General features: G+C 33.2%; 3 protein-coding genes across 3 annotated transcripts; all 3 read left to right on the top strand.

The window, feature by feature from the left end:
- The first annotated feature begins 146 nt into the window (after positions 1–146).
- On the top strand, positions 147–3,614 carry LOC7464684 (uncharacterized). The gene is made up of 2 exons (XM_002307555.4): positions 147–1,827; positions 3,284–3,614. Exon 1 carries the CDS (start codon positions 300–302, stop codon positions 1,821–1,823), a length of 1,524 nt encoding a protein of 507 aa, XP_002307591.1. The 5' UTR covers positions 147–299; the 3' UTR covers positions 1,824–1,827; positions 3,284–3,614.
- A 7,619-nt stretch (positions 3,615–11,233) lies between these two features.
- LOC7464683 (uncharacterized) lies at positions 11,234–13,566 on the top strand. The gene is made up of 2 exons (XM_024600528.2): positions 11,234–12,597; positions 12,828–13,566. Exons 1-2 carry the CDS (start codon positions 11,739–11,741, stop codon positions 12,833–12,835), a joined length of 867 nt encoding a protein of 288 aa, XP_024456296.1. The 5' UTR covers positions 11,234–11,738; the 3' UTR covers positions 12,836–13,566.
- Positions 13,567–16,971: 3,405 nt separating this feature from the next.
- On the top strand, positions 16,972–18,925 carry LOC7464682 (uncharacterized). The gene is made up of 3 exons (XM_002307553.4): positions 16,972–17,400; positions 17,806–17,947; positions 18,687–18,925. The coding sequence occupies exons 1-3, from the start codon at positions 17,102–17,104 to the stop codon at positions 18,768–18,770; spliced, it is 525 nt and encodes a 174-aa protein (XP_002307589.1). The 5' UTR covers positions 16,972–17,101; the 3' UTR covers positions 18,771–18,925.
- Positions 18,926–20,892: the final 1,967 nt, after the last annotated feature.

Raw genomic sequence — 20,892 nt, 5'->3', positions numbered from 1 at the left:
AACCCAACTACAACACTTCAAGGGCAGGCAAGAAGACGAAAGTGCAAGAGCTCAACCCAAGCTCTTGAGGCCTAGAAAGAATGAATAGCCCGGCCTGTAAGCAACTCAAATTCAATCGGTCTACTAATGATTTAGGAATTTGCTCATACAATGCACCCCCAAGTACCACGTTTTTAGCGGCGAACTTAACAAGCTGCACCGAAGAAACCGACTTTAATACAGGCGGTCCTCCTCCCTCCCATTACAGAAATATCCTTATAAATCAATCTTCCTCGTGAACACTATCTCCTATCCCTAAAATGGGCAGGCCATTGTCCACCGTTGAAATTCCTGATAGACGATACATTCCTGACCGCCAGAACAGCCGTTACACACCAGAATCTGACGCCTCCCCTGACCATCGCCGCCGCCGTGACCGTGGTAGTCCCTCTTATCAAAGCTACGACGATCGCCATCGCGAAATCGATCGCGGCAGACGCCGTCGGTCGAGCTCACCCGACTACTCTAGAAGCCCTAGAAGAAGAACAACAAGAAGAAGCCCAAGCCCTAGGCAAAGGCAAACCCTAGATCATCCTCTCCCAAAAAAATTCGGCAAGGGCCGGTCTTTTCTTGATAGGAATGGAAGGGAATCGGATGAGGAATCGGATGAGGAATTGAAAGGATTGAGTTTTGAGGAGAGGAGGAGGCTGAAGAGGCAGAAGATGAGGAAGTCTATGAGTTATTGTATTTGGAATGTTTCGCCAAGTCCTCCGAGAGGGGATAATGAAGAGGAATTTGAGGAGAAAGCGGATAAGATTGAGGAGAAGCATGGAGAGGATGAAAAAAAGAGTGATGATTCTAGCGGAAAAGAGAAGGAGAAAGGAAATAATGGAAAGGGGAGAATGGAGTCAGAGAATTCTGGGAGTAGCGAGTCCGAGTCAGATGATTCGAGGGAGAAAAGAAGGAGGGGATTGAGTTCTAAACGTAGGAGGAGAAGGAACAGTGATAGTGAATCAGATGTTAGTGAGAGTGAACCCGACTCTGAAGAAGATCGGAAACGGAGAAAGAAGTCCCGGAAAAGTATTAGTAGGCGGAGAAACAGTAGTAAGAGCATTGGTAGAAGAAGAAAGAGTACAAGGAAGAAGAGTAAGTATAGTGATTCTGATTATAGTGGGAGTGAGGAGTCTGATGATGATCGTGTAAAGTCTAAGAAGAGGAGTCGCTCTTCCGGTTCGCAATCTAAGGGGAGCAAGAAGAAGAGAACCACTGAAACAGAGGGCGAGAATCTGGATTCCAATGAGGGTTCTGGTTCTGAGAAAAACGAAGTAAATGATGATGATGATGCTGACAAGGCTGAAACTGATGTTGAGGCATTGATGTTTAAAGAAATGATTGAGGCACAAAAGAAACCCGCTCTGGATAATGAACCTGAGGTTGGGCCAATGCCCTTGCCTAGAGCTGAAGGGCATATTAGTTATGGTGGAGCTTTGAGGCCTGGTGAAGGTGATGCTATTGCTCAGTATGTGCAGCAAGGGAAACGTATTCCACGTAGAGGTGAAGTGGGTCTTTCTGCAGACGAGATTCAGAAATTTGAGAATCTTGGGTATGTGATGAGTGGTAGTAGGCATCAGAGGATGAATGCCATTCGTATCAGGAAAGAAAACCAAGTTTACAGTGCTGAGGATAAGCGGGCGCTGGCCATGTTTAACTATGAAGAGAAGGCGAAGCGTGAACACAAGGTCATGGCTGATTTGCAACGGCTGGTGCAGCGTCATATTGGGGAGGATGTTGGCCCTAGCCATGATCCATTTGCTGCAAAAGCATCCGATGATGCTGATGCTTAGGGAGGTGTGTTATTATTTCTCCTTATAACTTACCTTATCATATTTTCAAGGGCTTTTATCTTGATTGATAATTAGTGGGATGATATGTTTTCCTTATTGATATTACAATGTATTCGAATGCTTATCATGTGTAATAATGATGGGTTAACTCCTTGTTAGTATCTTAGATGATAAACCTAACCACAAACTATCTGCTTGGTTAATCAGTTTCCTCAAAACCAGATGAAAGTGTAATATCAGAGTGTCTGTGCTATTTGACATAAATAAAAGTACATGCTTAGCCTCGACTAAAGTGTAAATATGGAATGTGATATTTGAAATTGGTACTTGTGAGAGTAGTTGACAAGGAAACTGAAATGATGTTTTTGCAATTACCTTGATTGACAGTTAAGAAATGGTTTGGGGTGTAAATGATTTGAAAATGAGAATGAGTAGAGGATACTGAATTTTGCTTACTGATCTAAGTCTAGATACTGTAAATTAATTTTATGTGAATTAAAGCGAAGTTTGATTATTAGATTGCAGTCTAGAGTGGAGTTCCCTGTGTTGTAATTTGTTTCTTAGAAATCTTTACATTGACACGTCCCTTTCTTCATATTGTAATTGTGTTAGAAAGTGAAAAAATTTATACTGGTCTCTTGTTATCATAATTTTGTCCTTACTTTCTGGGCTGTTTGCATTTATCAGCTTCAATTACTGTTTTAATGTCATTTACACTGGTTATAGTTAGGACTTGGGGTTAGATTTTAGAAAGCTATATTTCCTTTTTAATGATAACAGAAAAGGGAAAGCTGTGATTTCAGTTCAGTGCCATAGTTATAGGCAATGGGACATGAGTGAAAGATACCTGAGAAAATTTTAAAGCAATATCTTTTCTCTGAAAAGGATAATTATTCAGAGAATAGCTGCATGGTCGTGGTGTTCAGTTAAAGGATTTTTGGGGTTGGAATTGCCTTTTTTACCCCTCAATTTCAGTTATAGGCAATGTACTTTTTTGCACTCAGTTTATGTTTTCTCCATCTCATCACTGGGTAGGTTTGTCTTGTTTTTCTTTTTAATCTGCTTTCTCCTCTGTTATATTTGATGATGTGCTGGGCAAGATTACTACGATTTAGCCCGAGATTTTAAATCATGTTATCTTCCCAGACCACCGAGTAAAAGGGACCTGCCACTGATTGTGATGGGTTTATTGGCTAATGCATGAAGTGTCCTGACATGGATCCATCATGAGCCTGCGAACAAATTTCTTTGACACTTCTGTTTCATGGTCAATAATCTTGAATCTTTAATATGTTCCACCGAGTATGTGCTTTTGTTCCACTATGTTGTTCGCACTTTCTTTTTATTCTTGAATTGTCTTATCTATGCTTATGAGAATCTTAATTAGACTATCTACTCGTGAATGCAAAGTCTTTCTTGCTAGAACTTCTGAGTTCTTAAACGCTTTGTGTGTATTTTAGGTATCTGACTGGCAAGAGAAATCCAAGCAAGCAAAAACTGGGAATCTGACCTCTCACTTTTAATTCTGTGCATATCATTCACATGCAAAAGTTGTGAGAGGACTGGTTTAGAGAATATTAATGAAGATCTCCATTGTAGGACATATATGTGCAGACAGAATGTGATGTGTCTCAATAATTCCAGGGAGCTGGCGAGGGATGCTCATATTTATGCAACTGTATTAACTCAAGGAAAATTGTCTTTTTGTTTGACTAGACTTCTTACAATTAGATGGGAACTGTAATTTTGCACTCCTTTTAATCCTTTTTAAGTTGTCCATTATTTCTGTTATTTTTATGCTGTTTTCTTCTATTCAATTGCCACACCCAGCGTTGTTAGGCCGATTTATCTATTCTACCGATGGTGTCCTGTATTTTTTTATTTATTCGACAGACACTGCTTGGAAATTAGACAAACCTACTCTCCAAGCGCTGCATGCTTCGAAGGTTAAAGCTTTGGTTGGGTGATGCTGGTGAGTTTAGACTCGGCAAGCACTTGTTCCTGAACGGTTGCTGGGTGGTGTTAACGGTCATTTGTAGAAGCATCTCTTACAGCATGCTTTACATCTGGGATTTTGATGACAGTGTTAAGCTGTGCTGTGCTCTCTCTGCAACTCAAGAGTGTGGTTGGGAAGCTATATATATATTATAAAAAGCAAACCATATATATCACGGTACTAGACACTCTTTTCATCCTCTTTTTTTAAAAAAGATCACGTATTTCAACGGACTGGAAGCAAGACTTGGTTTTATCAAATAAGTTAAAGCCTTCACGCATACTCGTAGAAAGTAATGCTTCTTAAAAGAAACGCCCTCGTTTTGGCATATTGAATCAGACTATTATGATTGCTACCACCAATTTATGGTGGCCTGGCGTCCGATTTACTTTTAGTAAAAGAAGAAGAAGAAGAAGAAGATCCGAAGCATATAGGAGAAACTATTTTCTGGTATTTCTACTGGGAATGACAACGGAGGTTAAGCTCGGATATGTATGAGGATTCTAACCATTTTAATTTGCTCCTCTCCCTGACGACTAATATTGTGTTCAGCCTTTTGATCTCTCTTTGGACCTGAGGCATCATTCGGTAACATATGATGGTAGTTCTTTGGAGCCGAAACATGATTTGAAAAGAATGCTAGTTGGGCTGGAACCAAAAATATCTTAGCGGGGAAAAATGAATGAGCAATTACAATAATTTTGTATATATATTACAAAAAATTAATTGAAAATCAAAAGGTTGATGCATATATTTAATTAATCTGTTGTAAATAATCTTAAATAAAATTGAATACTTGTTATGCGGGTCGGATAAATTTTTTTTAACCATTAAAAATTTATAAAAACTCTGGGAGACCTAAAATTTGATGTATATTGGATGATACACTTTTAAGATATTAAGATAATCACATATTGAATCAACTCGAGTTAACCTTGATTAAACTGTAAAACTTGCGACTTGAATTATGAGAACATGATAATTTCAATTAACACAAATCAAAATAAATTATAAATTCTAATTTCAATCAACCAAATAATAAAGAACGAAAATGAAAAAAAATATTCAATTTTATAAAAGGATCAAAATATTCAACCAATAAATATTTATTTTTAAAATATAGAGGATTCGAGAAAACCTAGGTTAACAAGTCAAACTTGTGATTTGAGTCATGAAAATAAGATTACCTCATAGAAAAAAATAAAAGGCTAGTTCTTAACCAAGCCATTGTTGGAGTATGAGATTGTAAAAAAAAAAATCAATTTTTAAAAAGCAGCAAATAAATTAGCCCAAGTTATTCCATGTTAATCTATCAAATTCGTGACCTAGATTATAAAATCGGAATAACTTTATAGAAAGCAAACTAAAAAAATTGTGTTTGTTTTTAAAGTTAAGTGATAATTTCTTTTTTCTATTTGAGCATGGTCTAAAACCAAAATATTGGTTTATAATTTTACAAAAAAACAAATTCTTTGATTTTATTTAAATGAAGTTCTTCTTAAAAAAATTAAAAGAGAGCTCTTTTAAAAAAAAATTAAAAATCCGAACTTAATAGATAGACATATTCCCAGGCCCAAATTTCAAGGGCAGGTGCACACGCCTGTCATTTAAATTTTTTTATTGGTTGGACGGACAACATGTTGTTTGTCTAGTTCTTTTTTTTTAATGCATCGTCTTCAACCTTAGTTTGTTTCATTTCAAAAACACAAAAAATATATTGGAAAAACTAGTACTGATGGATTACGAGTATAAATATTAACAAAAAATTCAGTTAATAAATCTAAAAATTCTATAGCGTGACTTCTGCTTTTATATTTTATAAATAAGGTATTGTTGGTTTAAGAAAATTAACTACCTCCATCGATCGGAAAGTTCATTGTTTACTTAAAAACGTTTTAAAAGAAATCGAACATTGACCCACCTTGTTAAAAACAAATATATCTCTAGCTGCGTCAATGCCTTAACTAAACCCTAGTTCATTTAAATTAGATCCTCAATGATTAATCATCTTGCCGAAAAGCGACCTTCGAGCTATCATAATTCCTGGAATCTAAACTAGGGGGTGCCATTAATGTAATGTATGGCAAGTAACTGTCACGGTAGTTGGGTTCAAAAGGGTATTAAAATCGCACCACATGGCATGTTGATCATCACATGGAGGAGAAGGTTTTGCTTTAAAAAAACATGGTCAAAGTTTGTGTTCGATGACCAAGTTGTGCCATTAACTGCAATCAATGAAAACAGACAGGAACGCTTGAGGGTCGTGCTCCAGCGGTATGTGGGGGCTTGTCTTCTTCTGCCGTCCCGAGTTCAATTTTTTTTGCGTACGCCTGTCATCTCTATTGGGCTTGTAGGTTATTTAGTGGGCCGTGGGGAATAGTCGTGGTGCGCGCAAACTGGCCCGGACACCCCAGGCTAATCAAAAAAAAAAAAGACAGGAGCTATTTATTTATTTATTCATTGCGGAGGAAATTGTTCTTTTCTTTTTGTGTGGTACAACTCCAGGCCAACGGGACCAAATTAACGAGGCAGGAAGGTAACTTCCTTCTTTATTGCATTGAACTCAAACTCACGAGCAATGATGTGTGCAAGCATGAAGGCTGGGAAGACAACCATGCCAGAGCCATAATAACTCTACTGCCATCATACCCATTTTCCTTGCACATCATGCACGCTAATAATGAGAGGGGGGTCTTTGCTAATGATGTTGTGTAAATTTCAAGTAGCTTGAAAGAAAGAAAGATTTATGTGTTGAAAAATTAGTAAAAGTTTTCATTCTAATAATTTGATTTATTATTTTTAGCTAAGGTAACTGAAGTTAGGTGTCTGATATCTATAAAATATTATTTTTAGTAAATTTAGAGACTTTCTGATAATTAAATTAATGATTTTTTTAGGAGAAAATACAATGATATTGCATAGAGATTCTCTTAAAATAAATATGCAGTTGATAATGAAGATTTCGAACATTTTATTTAAATGATTCATGGCATATTTATAACTCATGAATATTTTTATGGAGATTAGAAGTTAAAGTGTAATATTGAATTAATTTTGATTCCTCTAGTTAATTAATTATAGAAGTTTTGGGTTATTTTATGTTTCTTGTTTTTAAAACATATATAGTTTGCTAATCCTTCTCTTTTGTTTTCTTTTCTTTATATAAATGACCCTCCTCTCTCTTCATCATCTGCCACCACATACACGGTAGCTCTAATCCATGTAGGGGTAAATCAAACTCATCTCTCTATTATTGTTTTGGATTTACTGTTTTAGATTTACTGTTTTATGCCATGATTTTTCTTCTCTGCTAGTTTCTTACTTTTAAGCCATGGTTTTACTTTTCCGGGTTGGTTTTGCTATTAATACAATTATTTTTATTTCATCAAGTGTTTGATGTTGATTTAATTTATGGGTTAGTTCTTGTTGTCAACATTGGCATTTCATCTAGGCTGTATACTTTGCAGTATCCTTTATTGGGTAAGCACGTTTCCTTTTATTTTTTATATCCTATTTTGACTTGAAAATTGTTTGGTTAGAGCGTGATTGGAACGCGATTGCTTTTCAAAGAGATTTTTACTCGGAGATACATCAAAATAATATTTTTTATATTTTTAAAAAATTATTTTTGACATCAACACATCAAAATGAACCTAAAAACACAAAAAATATTAATTTGAAGTAAAAAAAATATAAAAAAATAATTTATTTTAAAAAAACACTTTTAAAATACAAAAATAAACAGAATTTTATAACTGTATTAATGGAACTCCAGTTTCTCCTTTTATTTTGATTTATCTTTTTCAACTCCAGTTACTGATTTTTTGTTCATCATTAATTATAATTGGTAGGGGGGACAAGTTTCAAAATAAGAATTTACTCTTAAATATATAATAATAATATACGCTGCATAATAATGATGATTATAAAACAATAACAATGAAGCTCTCTCTCTCTCTCTCTCTCTCTCTCTCTCTCTCTCTCTCTCTCTCTCTCTCTATATATATATATATATATATATATATATATATATATATATATATATATAGATTACCACCTAATTGAATTAGAAAGCCACCCTTTGTTAATTTGTTGGTTATGTGCAACTTTATATTAACGGTAATAAATTTTGATTTTACCGTTAAACTGAAAATTTTACTGCAAAGATCTATTTCTATAAAATCCAAAATTCAAGGTTTGAGATTTATTATATTTTACTAGCTGATTTAATTTTTTTCTATTTAATTTATAAAAAAAAATTCAGTTTTGTTGAGGATATTTTTTATAGTATATAAACAACTTAGAATAGCTGTAATATTCAGTTTTTTATAGAAAAAATATTAAATAATTAAAACTTAAATTATAGTTGTTGTGGTGTAACTCTTTTCAACAAATTAAATTCTGTATTTTTATACTTGCTTTATATATATATATATATATATATATATATATATATATATTTCATGGGTAGAAGTTAGAACCTTTTATTTTGATAGCATGTAGGAATGTATATATGTACCCGCAAGTTAGATTTCTTAATATGTATATCTTATTCATTGTTTATTGGATAAATATCTAGATATTTATAAATTATTTATCATGTTTCAAATATCTATATGAGTATCTATTATCTAACTATTATTTATTATTTAATAAAAAATAAAATAGTTAATATATATATATATATTATTAAATGATAAAATTGTAAAAATTGTACATATATATTATATTAAAAAAAATCTAAATATTCTATAAAGATATATTATTAGATAAAATAACTGCCAAAAAAATATCTATCTATTTGAATTGGATCAATCCATCGTATTCATGTTAAATTATGAGCCAGTGCCTCCTTTTCAAGGTACCTTCTTGCGAGCGATTTTAATACGACAGAGATGCTAGCTATTGACATTTTATTGTACACGAGCGAGCATCTCACCATCCATCATATCACAAAACACTGGAGGTGCATTTAGAAAATCCAAAAACTCATGGGCTCCATTAAAATTAACTGTAGATTTTTCTAGGGTCTAGGAGGGCTCCAGCACGTCACCAGATGGGCTAAGCTAGTTACTAGTTAGTGTGTCCAATATTGACATGGGAAATTGTTTTTGCTATTTCTTGCTTGCCCAAATTGCAGCCATATCCATGGTCAGCACAAGTTACTCGGAGTTCTTTCGAATTCTAACATAGTCCAAATAATAATAATAATAATAATAACACACTGTATAAAATATTTAGAAAAATGGTACAATTTAAAGAGTTATGGGTGATATTTATGATTCACGAGTCGTTATTGTCATATGTTACTCTCACAAATTGTTTTAAATTGTAAAATTATTAAATACAATATTCAATAAAGGGAGAGAGAGGAGAGAGAAGAAAAAAAAATCTTAGAGATACACCGAGGCTCCAATGATGACATCACCGGTACTGTTGGAAAGATCTCGACGAGATAAATCCAACAATACCAAGAAATATCACAAACTGTGATCGGAGTGGACCTCATAAGCGGTCTAAAGACAAGTGAGCCATCACAACTTACGAACGACTCGTGTGGCCCACTCCATTCACCGTTTGTGATTTTTTTTGTGCTATTTGATTCATCTTATCGAGATATTTACAACAGTACTTGTGTTGTCGTTATTGGAGTTTCAGTGTATTTTCAAGATCATTTTATTTTTTTTATCTCACATATCTCTTCACAAACTACAAGAAGGAGAGACGGTAGGATAAAAGAAAGAAAGAAAATAAAATGATACTGAAGGCACTCTGAAACTCCGATGACGACATCACCAGTACTATTAGAAAGATTTTGACAAGATGAATTCAATGACACTTAAAAAAGTTACAAACAGTGAATGAAGTGGGTTATACAAGTCATCCAAAACTATCAGGACTCGCTTGCTTCTGCGTCGCTTGTGTGACCCACTCCAATCACCGATGATAACTTTCCTTGATATCGTTGTATTTTTCTCGTCGAGATTTTTCTAACAGTATTAGTGATGTTGTCATTGGAATTTTGGTGTGTCTTCAAGTTTTTTATTTTTCTCTCTCTTTTATCTTATTTTAAAAAAATCTTATTTAGTCCCGAATCGCAAATATCATTTATAATTCTCTAACTTTCCTATATCTTTAAATATTTTTTACAGTATATTATTTTATTAATTTTTTTCTAACTATGCTAGAATCCGAGAGAACTAGTTACTCGTGGCTCTGTACCTTATGTTATCCGAGTTTAGTCTCTTGTCTCCGCATTATCCTAAGCAGACGTGACAATGTGATGATCCAAATTCACTGTCCGAGAATAATCATTTTTTACCTTTCCCCTCTCATCAGCCATGATTTCCTCAATATATTTGGTCTTCACTATTTATACACCAATGCTTCAGAGATAAGTTAACGTTGATTTGAGTGATAATTATTGAAACAAAGTCATTGATCCGCTCCAACCAGCGGGCCCAATTCGACGAATTAGTTGTAGCCCAGGTGGCTGGTCATCACCTAATGTAATAAATAATAATAATAATATTCCACTTGAGAGAATTAGAACAGAGAAATTTGATCATGGAAGAACGTAAATGGAGAACAGGTGGTCAAAATGGGCAATTAATCAAGGGCTCAAAAGCTTCCGCTTCTCAGGTTTTATCCTCCATCACAATCACGAGAGCCTGGTTTCAGCAAGAGGGTCCCAACATCTGGCCCGCCCCATGAGCTCTGCCAACCAAGCACGTACAGATGCACGTGATTCACCATAGACTCCTTGCCACGAGCACATAAGCAACAGATGAAAATGAAAATGAAAATGAAAATGCCCTTTCCACCTCTCTCTCTCTGAATATATTTGATCACAGTTGCCATTACTTTTTCACCACCAGTGAACGGTAATGGCAATCGATGACGACAACAGACAAAGAAACTGCCGGAAAATGATGGTATTAAGCTTATTGGTTAAAGAAACTGTACAGTTTTTCCAATCCTTTTGCTTCCACTGTAATTACATTTGTCTTACTTGATAAAAAAAAGAAGAAGATAATAAAGCAGATGCAGCTCAAAAAAACCAAAAGGCCAAGAAAGGGTGGCAAAAGTTGGCGTTTTTAAGCATTAAGCTTTGATTTATCGAGCTCTAATCCATGTGGTATGTCAGTTAAAGGGGCGGCCCCATTATGAATTCTTTTAATTATGTACAAGAGGAAAATGAGTAGAGAATGTAAATGCGTTAGAGAGAGAGAGAGAGAGAGTGCAGAGAAGAAGATTAATATCCATTTAATTTTTAATTTTTATATATTTTAAAATAATATTTTTTATTTTTTAAAATTTATTTTTAATATTTACACATAAAAAACAGAAAAAACAAATACAAGTTAATTTTTTTCAAAAATATTTATAAAGGTAAAGAACAAACAAACTTTTAATTTGGTTTTCAAAGGGTATCCACTGACACTATTTGAAAAAAGAATCGTTTTGCTTTTCTTCTATGTAACGTGTAGTATAATAACCAGTCATTTTCCAGCAAACATCCAGCTGCCGTTTCTTCATGGTCTCCCCATGTTACTCAAGCTTTCTCTTCCTTCTCTGATCTCTATCCATCCCTAAATATACTAAGCGAGTTTTTTTTCTGTTTTGTTTTTATGTAATTCATTTGGTGAAACTAAGTACAGAGTCACCGACACTGACAAATCTAAGCAAATCTAAGTCCTTTCTCTCTCCCGTAGCTTTGCAACATATATAGCTTCTGGCAGCAAAAAGCAGCGTGCCCAGATCAAATTGAAGTGTAAAGAAGCTAGCTTTGGAGCATTTTGGAAGATGGGGTCTTGAGTTTACAAAGGTACTATTGTTTTTGTACTGTCTTCATTCTTTTCGCCTTCTAGCAAAGAAGTTCCAAAATTGTTAGATATTAGCGTGCTTTTATTGGTAAAATGAGGGACTTTCCTTCTTGTTTTGGTGAAAGTGGCGTTCAAGTAGCTGATTCATCTTCTTCAAGTACAACAAAAGCTGCTCAAAATCTGGTCACTTGTGTCTATCAATGTAAATTACATGGCCGTTCTTGTTTAATTACTGTTACTTGGACCAAGAATCTCATGGGTCAAGGTGTTGGTGTTGCAATTGATGATTCAACAAGTCAGTGTCTTTGTAAGGTTGATATAAAGCCATGGTTGTTCTCTAAAAGAAAAGGGTACAAGAATTTAGAGGTAGCTTCTGATAAGGTTATTATATATTGGGACTTGTCCAATGCTAAATTTGGTTCTGGGCCAGAACCTTTGGAGGGTTTCTATTTGGCCATTACATTTAATCAAGAAATGGTGTTACTTCTTGGGGACATGGCGAAGGAAGCGTACAAGAAAATTGAAAGTGCTCCAGTGCACACTAATGCAATTTTTATTGCTAGAAGAGAGCATATTTTTGGGAAGAAGTTTTATGCTGCAAAAGCTCAGTTCTGTGACAAGGGTCAGATGCATGATGTTACTATTGAATGTGATACAATTGATCTTAAGGATCCCTGTCTTGTGATCCGCATTGACAGTAAGATGGTAATGCAGGTTAAAAGACTGAAATGGAAGTTCCGCGGCAATTATACTATATTGGTGGATGGCCTCCCAGTTGAAGTGTTTTGGGATGTTCATAATTGGCTATTTGGAAATTCTATGGGTAATGCAGTTTTCATGTTCCAAACTTGCTTACCTGCAGAGAAATTATGGAAAAGCCAATCCAGTACTCTTGATCCCTCTGTACTGACCTGGTCGTGCTTGCAGAAATTCAGAGACTGCCAATTACAAGGTCTTGGTTTCTCCCTTACATTGTATGCTTGGAAGAATGAATAATTTTTTTCCCACTGTCCGAGTCGTGATAGATAGGTCCTGCAATGTTTTTCAACAATGTTGTGATATAGATACAATTGTTTGCATTTGGAAGTTCACCCATTTGTTTCCTTTTTTCCCTCTCCCCTCTTCAACTAACTAGTATTTTATGATCACACTAACCAGTTTCTCTTAATCATTTGCTTTTAGGGATTTAGCCCAAACAGTGATGTTTTAGATTTTCTGTTATAAACTATCCATGGGTGCTACCAATATGATATCTTTGTGGAGCACTGCAGTAAGATTGTCCTCTGTGTACTCTCACGACAGCTTTTAATATTTGCGAGACCCATGAACTTTTGTTGTAAAGAGATGAGATGCAAGTAAACTTGTTCTAATTCCTAGATTGCAGCAGGTATGTACATCTTTTACGTGGGATATGAGGCGATTTATGAGACAATAATTCCTTGCTCTGTTTGCATGTGCGCAGCTCTACTTGCTTATCATTTTCTTTTTATTTCTGGTTCCAGACTAGCTGTGTCAAACCAATTTCATATGGTTCTGACAAGGAGATGGCAAGCACTCCATATACAGTGAGTTAGCATGTTACAGGCATTTAAGACTCTGAACCTCACCCTTTTATCTTGTAGATCACAAATTTGAGATCAAAATGTGGTTGAAAGATGCAGGATAGGTGAATTTGATGTAAAAGAAAAGGGCGAGATTGAGAATCTAAAAAACCATGTTCTAAGTTACTGTATATGGAGCAATGAACTTGTAGTGTGTCTACACAGTTGCCCTTCTGTGTGAATGATCACTGTTCAACAATGATGATGCTGCTCTCAATTCTCAAATATGATACAGCACTAGTTGCCCTTCCATATGTGTGTCATGTACTTGTTTTTCTGTCACAAATGGAAACCCTAGCAGCTTTCTAGCTTTTTGATTACCACAACCCCGAGGAAGCAAGCTGTTCGATTTACGCATCTCTGAAGAAAAAAACGATTTTCGTTGTTCAATGGCCATTGCAAGGTACAATGCTGACCCTAGAAGAGTTGTCGCTGTTTGTTAATTAATGATTCGAATTGCCTGTGCCTTTATTACCTCGTTTCTTTTTTCTTTTTTAATATGAGCCTCGTAGATTTGGGTGTTTTTTCAAAATAACACTTTTCCAAAAAGAAGTTTTGAAAAAGCAGTAAAAGCTTGAAAAAAGAAGAAGTAATTTTCATATTATTTTAAAGTGCTGAAATAAATTATGTGTAAAGATAATAAAAACTTGGAAAAAAAAGCAAATGCAAGTATTAACGCATCGACATTAATTTATTGATTATTAACTTATTATTTTTATATTATTCTGATATGTTGATGTTAAAAATAATTTTTAAAAAATAAAAAAAATATTATTTGAATATGTTTTGAAATGAATAACATTTTGAAAAATAACGCTATTACACTTCTAAATATTCTTTTTGTTTTTAGTAATGGTTATTTTTACGAACAAGTATTATAAGATCTGTATGATTATTATTTTTTTTAACTTTTAATTTTTCTAAATCTTTGTTTGGGTGATTTAGAGGATGTTTGGTAACGAGGTTGTGTCTGCGTTTTAAACAAAATGCAGATGTAACCCGTTTGGTTAAGAAAAAAAGTACTTTATTATTCATGGATCCCACACTGTTTTTGCGTTCAAAACACAGGGAAAAGAAAAGTAGACGAATGCTGCTTTCTGCGCACTTTATGCAAATTAATTAGCATGAATAGTGGAGCATGACTATCCACTGTTCATGCTAATTAATCCATTAGGCTCTTCTATTTGTTCAGAAAAGAAACGAAAGACAGGAAAACGAAAGACAGGAAAACATATTTGATTACGATTAGCTACACTGTTCACGTGAACAGTGTCGCCAGCTACATGTGGTTTCGGTCGGACCGGTCCAAAGCTCAAAATGCATTGAACCAAGTTCGACTCAGTAAAATAAAAAAAAAATTATTTTTTATTTTTTAATTGTGTTTTATTCAAAAAAACTAGTGTTTAACATTATTCAATGACACCATATAAATTAGACAGAGATCGCTTGATGACGTAACATTTGCATAATTTAATCGCAATCCCAATTTTATTCTTGATTATATTTTACCTGATGTTGTTGCGTGCTTAAAAAACAAAAAAAAACTATAGTCCTTGTCAGATGTATTTCATGCGTGATGAAATTATAGATAGTTTAATGGAACAAATTTTTTTTTATATATATAAAGTATGATTTATTTCATGATGTAATAGCAATAGTTAAATCCACAATATTTAAATTTAAAACCATCAATATTAATATATATATTTTAAAATTATTTTATAACCTCAATTTTAAAAGTATTATTAACCAAACACATTAAACTATTTTTTTTTCAACCTCAATTTCAACCACAGTTTTAATCAAACATCTATTTTTTCAAACCAACTTCAACTAAAAGTACTTTTTATAAAATAATTTTTTTCAAACCACAACCACAACAACTACCGCAATACCAAATACATTCTCAATTTCAAATATATTCTAGACGGAGTCTTAAATCTCGAGACATCACGTCTATTTTCAACATTGCTTGCTTTTTTAAGAGTGGATCGTGCTATTCCCCACAATGCAATCAATGAAGACAGGTTATTTTCTCCAAAAGCTATTTTTTCAGTTTTTTTATTTTGAAAAAGCGCTATTTTTCAAATTCAAAATAATTTCCTAGTACGGTATCCGGGGTAGTTATTTTAGTCGGAGTTTGAAAATATAGGTTTAAAGAAAGTCATGAAATATAATTATTTTAATTATTTTTTTTAATTATTTTTTTAATTAATATTTTTCAAAGACAATTTCATTAGAGTTTATTTAAAATTATGATGCGTTGATTAATTAAATATTTTTAAATTTATATTTACAGTAAATCAAATAGCACACACTATGAGTCTTAAAGATTGAGAGAATGTTTGAAAATATAGTAATAATTATTTTTTAAAATGTTTTTATTTTAGAAATGTATTAAAATAATATATTTTTTTATTTTTTAAAATTTATTTTTGATATTATCACATTAAAATAATTAAAAAATACTAAAAAATTATAAAAATTTAAATTTAAAAAAAACACTTTAAATGAACGTTTGGAAACACGGTTGTACCTGCATTTTCAAAAAAATTAATTTTTTTTAATGTTTTGGATCGTTTTGATGCACTGATTTTAAAAATCATCTTTTAAAAATAAAAAAATATTATTTTAATATATTTTAACACAAAAAATATTTTAAAAAATAATCATAATTACACTTCTAAACAGCCACCCAGTGAACTGAAGCAAAAGCAGAGTCATGACTTGGTAACTGGTAAAACGAGGAATCCCCACAATAGCGAACTTATATATAAATTAGCAGGAAAAATACTAAGTGGGTTGTCTGTCCCAAATGAAATGGGAGCGAGCTGGTTGAATTGTTTCAACTATCAAGGTTTGAGACATAATAATACAATTGGCAAAGTATTTGCTTGGCAACTTGATGAAGCCTTTCCAGCTTGGACACCGTGGCAAATCATAAGCTGGGGGCAATTGAATTCGATTCACTTGATTTTCTTTTATTTTATTCAAGATTTCCATGTTTAATTGAATTTGTTTCTCTCCAGAGAAAGGTTTTCAAACATAACTATCAAAGCTCTTGTTATGAATTAAAAAAAAAAAAAGAGGGACGAGTGAGCCTCTTAAGTTAACCTTTTCATTTTCTCACACGCTGATCTAGTCATCTTCATTTTTAATTCCTATTTTTTCTTAACGTAGCTTTGCTCTTTTCTGAATTCTTGGTTTTTTTTATAAAAAAATTAACGTTATTTAAAAATAATAAAATAAAATAGTTTAATTATTATTCTTTTTTTTTTTTTTGCAAAATAGCACAAATTGGTATATGTGGTTAATGAAAAACACAATATTCAAAGAAATTGTTAAATGAGCGAGCACAAAAAAAAAGAAAAAAAAAGAAAAAAAATGAGCATAACTTCGATGAGATCTTCTTCTTCTTTTTTTCATTTTCTTTTTTCATTGTAATTTGTGTAAGTTTTTTTAATAATTTATTTGCAATATTATAAAATCATGATAATTTTAAATATTATATTTTCTAATTATGACATTTAACAGATATTAGTACGTGCTAAAAAAAACTATATTATTAGACGATTATTTTATTCAAATAATGCTAATAAAAGAAAATACCGGAATTCTTGCAACATTTTTTATTAATCCAGTTCAAGGGAGTTCACAGCCACAGGTCTCGAAATCAAAATTAAACATTAAGAAAATTGTCTTTTTTTAGACCCTTTTTTTTGTCATGCAATTAGTTCTCTTGAAGATGATAACACTCTCCTTTCCACATCGACCTTTCATTTTCAGGAAATGATATAAACCAGTTCTTAAAATATCCAAACTTTTTTACTGTTCAGACTTCACAGACCCATAAAAATGGGAACTCTCTTCTTCCCTCTCTCCCTCTGTTGCCCACCAAGTCTGAGACTGAGATCCAATCAGTACTCCTCTTCAAGAACCCATCTCTCAAAACCAATTTCATACCCTCATATCTCCTTAATCACTTCCAGGTCCAACAGATTTAGAGGCAAAACTGTAGTTTTTGGAGGGAATTCAAGTGACATCCCAAATGAGTCTCAGTTTCTAGATGAAAATGGAGCTGTTGATGACATGGATGGTTATCTCAACTATCTTTCCCTCGAGTATGACTCTGTTTGGGACACCAAGCCATCATGGTAATTCTCTTCTTCTTCAATTCATGTTAGTGTTACTTTCTACTTTTCTTCCTAAATGTTTCTATCATTGCCTCCGCTGCTCAATGATTGCCAATTTGCCATGCTTTACTACTTGATATGGAACTTCAAGAGATGGCCTGCTTTTCTCGTCTAGTGATAACCGACAAGTCATCCACAGGGATGGCAGATATTTCTAGCGGTAAATGACGAGTCGTTTTAACGATACACTGGTCATTCATTCATGGGAGTGATGGCAATCTTTGTAATGACAAACATGCTTCCGTTCTTTGTATACCTTTTCCAACTCCCAGCAATCTTTCTTTGTTTTCGTTATGCATTACTTCAGCATGTGTGTGCTTGTGTTGCTTATGAATTGATCGCCTTTTTTCATGGATTTGTCACTAGGTGTCAGCCGTGGACAATAACACTGACTGGAGTATTGGTCATTGCTGGTAGCTGGTTAATTTTGCACTCGGTCGTTGTTACAACAATCGTACTCTTATTAATATGCACCTGGTGGTACATTTTTCTGTATTCTTATCCTAAGGTATGAATGACTCTATATCTTAATCGATGTTCGCTTGATGCACGTATTGTATCAACGAAAGGATATGCTTAAAGGTTCTTGAGTTTTTGGTTTATCTGTGAATTTTCAGTGGAATATGCGTGGTTGTGTATTTTTGAAAGTGGAATAGAATTACACGCCAAACAGGAGAGATGCGAGGTTGAATAGACATTAAGAAAATGCCATTTGGGAAGGATATCCTTAAAGGGGCTTGAGATATCATTATGTGGATTGTCATTCATGGTAGAGTTAGTCAAGAAACACATTGGGAGAGACTGAAGTTCTCGAAGACTTTGGCATGATGTGAATTGTGATATGCATAGCATTTAGTCATTTCATATTCTTGAGTTGTTTACAACTTGTGGTCATTGAGCCTCTCTTTCTTTGCATCTGCATTTGTTATCGTCTTGCCATTTTACTCTTCTCTCAGAAATACAATGGCAGAAATATAGACTCAGAAATACGATGGCAGAAATATAGACTTGAAATTCTCAGATAGGCCAATAAAGTGAATATATGTTTGTTTTTTTTGCAGTTCCGGGACAAAAGCAGAATATAGACAATCTGTCTGGTTCTCTTAAGGAACTTATAGCTGAATAAGATTTATGCCTCGCATTTTTCTTATGAAAGTTATGCAGAATATTTGTATGATGTGCTATAGTAAACTGTTTATTCTGCTGAGAGAAATGTATAGCGTCTTAATTTCTGTAATTTTTGACAGGTGTATGCAGACATGATCGCCGAACGAAGAAAGAGGGTGACAAATGGTGTTGAAGATACATTTGGCATGACGAAGAGCCAATGATTTAAACTATATATATATATATATACACACACATCCAAAATGTCCATTCGTCATTCCTCTCCCCTGATATACTTGTTCGTAATTAGAATTGATGCGCTCGAATCTGAACATTTTGGATGGCCATGAGTTTTGCGTTATTTAGATATTTTTTTGTATCCATTTGGCTCAATGCTCGAGTAACAGTCTTCGTAACTTTTTTGCTGCATGCCTATTGCCGTCCAACAAATCATGGTTTCACTCTGGCCTAGCTCCGTCCCAGAGAATCCTTTAACCGCGGTCTCTATAGCAAAATAAATACCAGAGATGTGTCATGTTTGAGGCCTGTTCAGCAGTGACATTGAAGCCTAATATATATGTCAATCATGAATATATATGCTGGAATGTGAACCTTTGCAGAGTGTTGCTAGAAACGAAGGCACTGGTTTAGAGATCTCAAACTTGCATGCGAGCATAAGATGAGGCCACCCTGAATTCTACTTTTATTTTCTCGTTCGTGTGTTCGATGCTTAACAGTTTGTTTGGGAAAGAAGTAAATGGAGGGAAGGTTGATGAGCTCGTAATCTTGTATGGAAAGAAAATTCTTAATAAATGAGAAGAGGAATGGGAAGTGACATTTTTTAATCTTATTTTAAAACCTTTATTCCCCTTCAAAGTCTCCCTTACAAATGGAAAATTTTGAGATTTTTTGCTATTAACTTGCTATTTTATCCTTATATTTAAAAAAAATATATTCTTTTAATAAATAAATCTTTTCAATCTTGATTGTCTTCTCATCTTCAGTTAAAAGGGTATTGAAGATATTTAATATTTATTACCATTCTTCCCATCTCTTCCCTCCTTTACCTTCCCCTCCTCTCTTATTATAATTTTTTTCCAAACAAACTGTAACATAATTTGGAAACAAAGAAATAATTACTTCTTGGATTCAAAATGTAACTCGTAATTGTTTGTTAGGGAGAGTTTTGCTATTGATTGTTTTTTGTTTGAAAAAATATTAAATTAATATTATTTTAGTATTTTATGATACTAATATCAGAAATTTTAAAAAAAATTATTTTAATATATTTTTAAATAAAAAACTATTTTAAAAATAACTCTACATTTTAACCCTAAACACACACTGAATCCACAATTTGCAGCTAGAAATCAAAGTCCTAGCAAACTCTATGTTACAACTGCTTAATTGAGGAAAAAAATAATGTATAGTGCAGAACCACCGTCGAGATCACCAAAACAGCAGAAACAACAAACCGAAATGAAAGACACGGTCGAATGTTAAAGAAAACCTAGGTTTAGTGATTCAATTTGTCTTTATAAGGTAATTCTTTCATTTGGTTTTATTTTACTAATCAAGTTAAATTTATCTTTAAATATACATTGAGTTTATAGATATTAATCTATAGTTTTAGAAAATATTTCCATTAAACTACCGAAATTAATCACGTGATTTTTGCATGTCTATTTTTTAATTTCAAATCTCTTTGTAGGTGGATAAGATAAAAGATTTTTATGTGCAAATCACATAACTAATTTTAGTGGTTTGTCCTGAAAATCTTACAAAAAATATAGATTAAAAACTTAAACATATAGAGTATAAAATTAGCTCAATTGGTAATGTAGTAGAAGAACATTTAAGAAAATTATTCTATTATATATGTAAACATTAACCTTTTATTTTATTAAATCAATACAATATAAAAAATGAATGTCAACCTGGCGTATTTATTTAAAGTGAAGAAAATAATAAACTCAGTTTTAATATATCATTGATTGAATCAACTTTATGAAATTATCAATGCACATTCTAATTCTTTGTATTCTCCTTGATATTTATTTTTATTGCGGATACATGTAAAATACGTAATAATGATAAGGACCATACGAAAATAAAAAGGCCGAGAGAGCTTTCTCACACTGTAAATGCCTTGTTCAGAGTGAGAGGATGTTCAAACCAACTTGCTGAGTTGTGGGAATGTTTTATATTGCGCTACTTATATTTTTTAGAGCTTTGTTGTTATGGGGTAAATAATTTTTTTAAAATATAAAAATTGTTACAAGTGTAATATTTTTTTTACTCGATTTATCTTGAAATTTTGCAACCTAACTCTTTATCTAACTCGAG

The sequence above is a fragment of the Populus trichocarpa genome, chromosome 5 (assembly GCF_000002775.5).
Source record: "Populus trichocarpa isolate Nisqually-1 chromosome 5, P.trichocarpa_v4.1, whole genome shotgun sequence".
NCBI classification, from domain to species: Eukaryota; Viridiplantae; Streptophyta; class Magnoliopsida; order Malpighiales; family Salicaceae; genus Populus; species Populus trichocarpa.
The sequence above is the reverse complement of the archived record's forward strand: the minus strand, read 5'-3'. Positions and strand labels throughout refer to the sequence as shown.

Excerpts from the sequence above, each read along its gene's own strand:
- LOC7464684 (XM_002307555.4), top strand. The coding sequence starts at position 300 with ATGGGCAGGCCATTGTCCACCGTTGAAATTCCTGATAGACGATACATT.
- LOC7464683 (XM_024600528.2), top strand. The coding sequence starts at position 11,739 with ATGAGGGACTTTCCTTCTTGTTTTGGTGAAAGTGGCGTTCAAGTAGCT.
- LOC7464682 (XM_002307553.4), top strand. The coding sequence starts at position 17,102 with ATGGGAACTCTCTTCTTCCCTCTCTCCCTCTGTTGCCCACCAAGTCTG. Across the intron at positions 17,401-17,805 it reads TGGGACACCAAGCCATCATG|GTGTCAGCCGTGGACAATAA; the intron begins GTAATTCTCTTC and ends ATTTGTCACTAG. Across the intron at positions 17,948-18,686 it reads TTCTGTATTCTTATCCTAAG|GTGTATGCAGACATGATCGC; the intron begins GTATGAATGACT and ends AATTTTTGACAG.